Source organism: Pelophylax lessonae, assembly GCF_965119305.1.
Source record: "Pelophylax lessonae genome assembly, chromosome: 4".
NCBI classification, from domain to species: Eukaryota; Metazoa; Chordata; class Amphibia; order Anura; family Ranidae; genus Pelophylax; species Pelophylax lessonae.
In genome coordinates this window covers 55,819,408-55,822,959 of record NC_138771.1, presented here as the reverse complement: position 1 = coordinate 55,822,959, position 3,552 = coordinate 55,819,408, and the positions used below count along the sequence as shown (strand labels likewise).

General features: G+C 38.6%; 1 protein-coding gene across 2 annotated transcripts in view; it reads right to left on the bottom strand.

The window, feature by feature from the left end:
• Window positions 1-571: 571 nt before the first annotated feature.
• The window catches only part of CEMIP (cell migration inducing hyaluronidase 1), a 94,564-nt gene continuing 91,583 nt past the window's right edge, over window positions 572-3,552 (bottom strand). For both annotated transcript variants that reach the window (XM_082253216.1, XM_082253217.1), the window contains exon 28: window positions 572-1,428. In XM_082253216.1, coding sequence (XP_082109342.1) covers window positions 1,301-1,428 — 128 coding nt within the window. In that variant the 3' untranslated portion in view covers window positions 572-1,300. The remainder of the gene's footprint in view (window positions 1,429-3,552) is intronic.

Below are 3,552 nucleotides of genomic sequence, written 5' to 3'. Positions count from 1 at the left end.
AAATTTCTACGGAGATGCATTATGGAAGACTGTAGTGGGCGTTTCATGATAATGAATAGTCTGCTTCCTAAAGTCCTGCAAATGTTCTTTCATTACAATAATATAAAATAAAGTCTGCACATAAAAAAAACACTAGTAACTTGACAGAAAATAAACCAAATTTACAAAAAAATTTCGATTGTCATTTTCATTGTGTGATTAATATTATTTTTTTTTTAAATATTCTTTTTTTTTAATGGTTAATACATTTCGTTTAACGTGATTTTTTTTTGTTTTGTTTTTTTGGCTTACCCTTTACACGATCGCCAATTAAAATAAGTCTGTCTATACTTACTATAAGATAAAACAATTCTTTGGAAGCAATTTGGCAAAATTGGAAGTAGAAAAATGCCTGAACTGTCTATAGGAGACAATCATTTCACCGATTCCACCGGTAAAAGTTTTATTAGGTAGGTAAGCTTACCTTTGTTGCATTGAATTGGCAAGGCGTCTACTCTTGTTCCATCCAGTTTTTATTAATCTGATATGTTAGTTACACCAGATTACTGAATGTTGTTACCAATACATTCCAAATTAGTTTTTTCTTCCAGTCATTGCTAGAAAATAACAAAAACATCTATCTTGTTGCTCGCTATCTGCAGCAAATTTCTCTGATTTGACCCAAGTTTTCACAAATTGCCCCATCATACGAGATCCCAATCACGCTCTTTGTACATGTGAATGTGAACAAATAGTGATACAATCCAAGTTGGCATCTAAACCTTAACGTACAATTGTTTTGAGAAAGGGTTGTGTTCCTTGAGTAGAGGATTCAGGTGTTACATATACTATATTAACACAATGGAATATTTTGGAAAACCTGTTTGATGCAAACAATCATTCTAAACCTGAAAAACTCTATGATCATATAAACAACTGTCACCAGCATGAGTGTGTAACGAAGTTAACACTTTTGTTAGTAGTGAGTTAAAATAGATCATCTAGAAATAATATGTATTAGAACCGTGATCCCAACACAAAAACAAAATTGGATCAATACACTATGTGCTAAGGACAAGGTCAAATTTTCCACCACGACAGGACAGTGCGAAAGTCACAAGCACTTGGCATAATAAACACATAAAAGCCATGGGCACTGTGTCTACAGTACCCTGGTACAATGTGTACAATACGTACAGCGCAAGCACAGTCTGTAAGGTCAACGGGAGGAAACATTGTGCATTCCGGTGTCTCTTTTCAGAGCCTCCAGACCTCCCAGGCCTGGCAGTGATAACAGTGATAAAAACTTGTCCTATCGGTTTCATAATTTCATCTTCTTCTCCACAGGATAGGGGACAACCTGATAAATCTTTGCAGCTTCAGCATTTGTTACCAGTTTGGTCCAAATTGGGCGGAAATGTCCTTTATAGCCAACAAAAGCTAGTTTATCTGCAAAAAAAAAAAATCAATACATTTCAATATATATATTTATATATATATATATATATCAGAGGTCTCCAAACTTTCTTAACAAAGGGCCAGTTTACTGTCCTCCAGAGTTTAGGGGGGGGGGGCAGACTGTGGGAGGAATTATTCTCGATCACTGGTGTCAGTGGGAGAAATAGTGTCATACTATTGGTGTCATTAGGAGGAATAGTGGCCCACTTTTGGTATCAGTGGGAAGAATAGTTCCCAATCGTTTATATCAGTGGAAGCAATGGTGCCTCATTGTTGGTGTCAGTTGAAGGAATAGTGCCCCACTGTTGGTGTCATTGGGAGGAATAGTGCCCCATTGTTGGTGTCAGTGGGAGGAGTAGTGACCCATTGTTGGCATCAGTAGGAGGAATGGTGCCCCATTGTTGGTATCAGTGGGAGGAGTAGTGCCCCATTGTTGGTATCAGTGGGAGGAGTAGTGCCCCATTGTTGGTATCAGTGAGAGGAATGGTGTTAGTAGGAGATATGGTGCCTTATATCTGTGGGAGGAACAGTGCCCCAAGGTCCAGATAAAGCAAGTAAAGGACCGCAGTTTGGAGCCCGCTGCTATACAGTATTTTATGAATTTATGTATGTCCCAATAGATCTTTATTATTTTTTTAATGTTTTACATTTATCTCTTTGAAAACCTTTATTAGTCACACATCTTTATTAAAATCTTTACTTTATATAGGTGCCATCTAAAACAGTGTTATTTAAAATTTGGAGAGGGCTACTGTTTTCCTCTCCTTCAATGCAAAAGGCACATATACTGTATATTTTAGCTATACCTGCTAACATCGCCTCTTCAATCTCTGCGCAGTCTCTAGGTTTCTGCTGGTTCCCATATCACATATACCCAAACATGAGAGATTCATCACTTATTTTAAACGCTGCTCTATCCAAACTGGCCAGAGGATCTCATAGTAGAGAATATTTCTGCCCCCACTTTTGGCTGGTAGCTGTTACTAGAGTAACTATACTCTCACACAGCATTATTAAACCCAAAAAAGTGAGTTCTTTTTCAACTTCCTTTAACAGATCAAAAGTAGCAGTTAGAGGATTGAGACAAACCATTTGGCAGTGATCAGCTTTTATTAATGTATGTAAAACCTTTGTCCCAAAAGGAAAACAAATGTTTTTTTAATTTGTTAGTCAAGTCTATCTAAATCTGCTAGTACATCTAACGCTACCATCTCCTCAGATTGACAGTGCTGCTGTCTAAAGGTGTCTCCGTTGTTCCTCCATTCAGAGTGGAGAAAGCCTAAGACATGAAGTGTATTACTGGTTGGAGTACCATGTGTTACTGGTTAGAGTACCAGGTGAAAATAAATGGAAAAAAGCCTAAAAAAATGTAACTAATGCAGCCACCACAATAAGGCTGGTTTCACATTAAGGCTAGTTTCACATGGGCTGTCAGTTTTTCGGACCATCCATTGCTCTCTATGGAGCAGTGGATGTCAGCGGACATGTGTCTGCTGACACCCGACGGCATCTGATCCTGTCCACCAAAAACAGTGGATAGGATCGGAAGACAGTCATATGGAAATGGACAGGTGGTCTGTGTCCATCTGACAGCTCCATAGAGAACAGCGGGGCTGTGTCCGTTTCCACTCTGCATAGCGGAGAGGACACAGACCTGTCATCCAGATGCTCAGCGGGATGATCCCCTGCCGAGCAGGTGGATGCAGACCATGGAGAATGCTCGTGTGAAACCGGCCTTAAGGATTGGTAAGATACAATATATTTAAATTTTAGTTTTGGGGTTTAATAATTAAGTCCAGAGTAGAGCGAGCACATGTATTTAATCTATGGTTTATGCACCAGATGCGTCAGAATGAATTTCCATGTGCTCAATCAAAATATTTTCCAGTTATTAGTAACTGCCTAATTTTCACTTTTGAGGACTAATGTGTACACCATCAGCCAGGTGGTCCTTAAAGGTAAATGAACATTGATATTTAGGTCAAAGGGATCTGTACAGCAAAGTGAAGGAGGAAAAAGAGAGATTGCTCATTCACCTTATGTTGGTGGGGGGGGAAGACAATAAAAATCTAGACAGGTTTTTTTCTTTTTTTACCGACTCCATCAACTATTTTT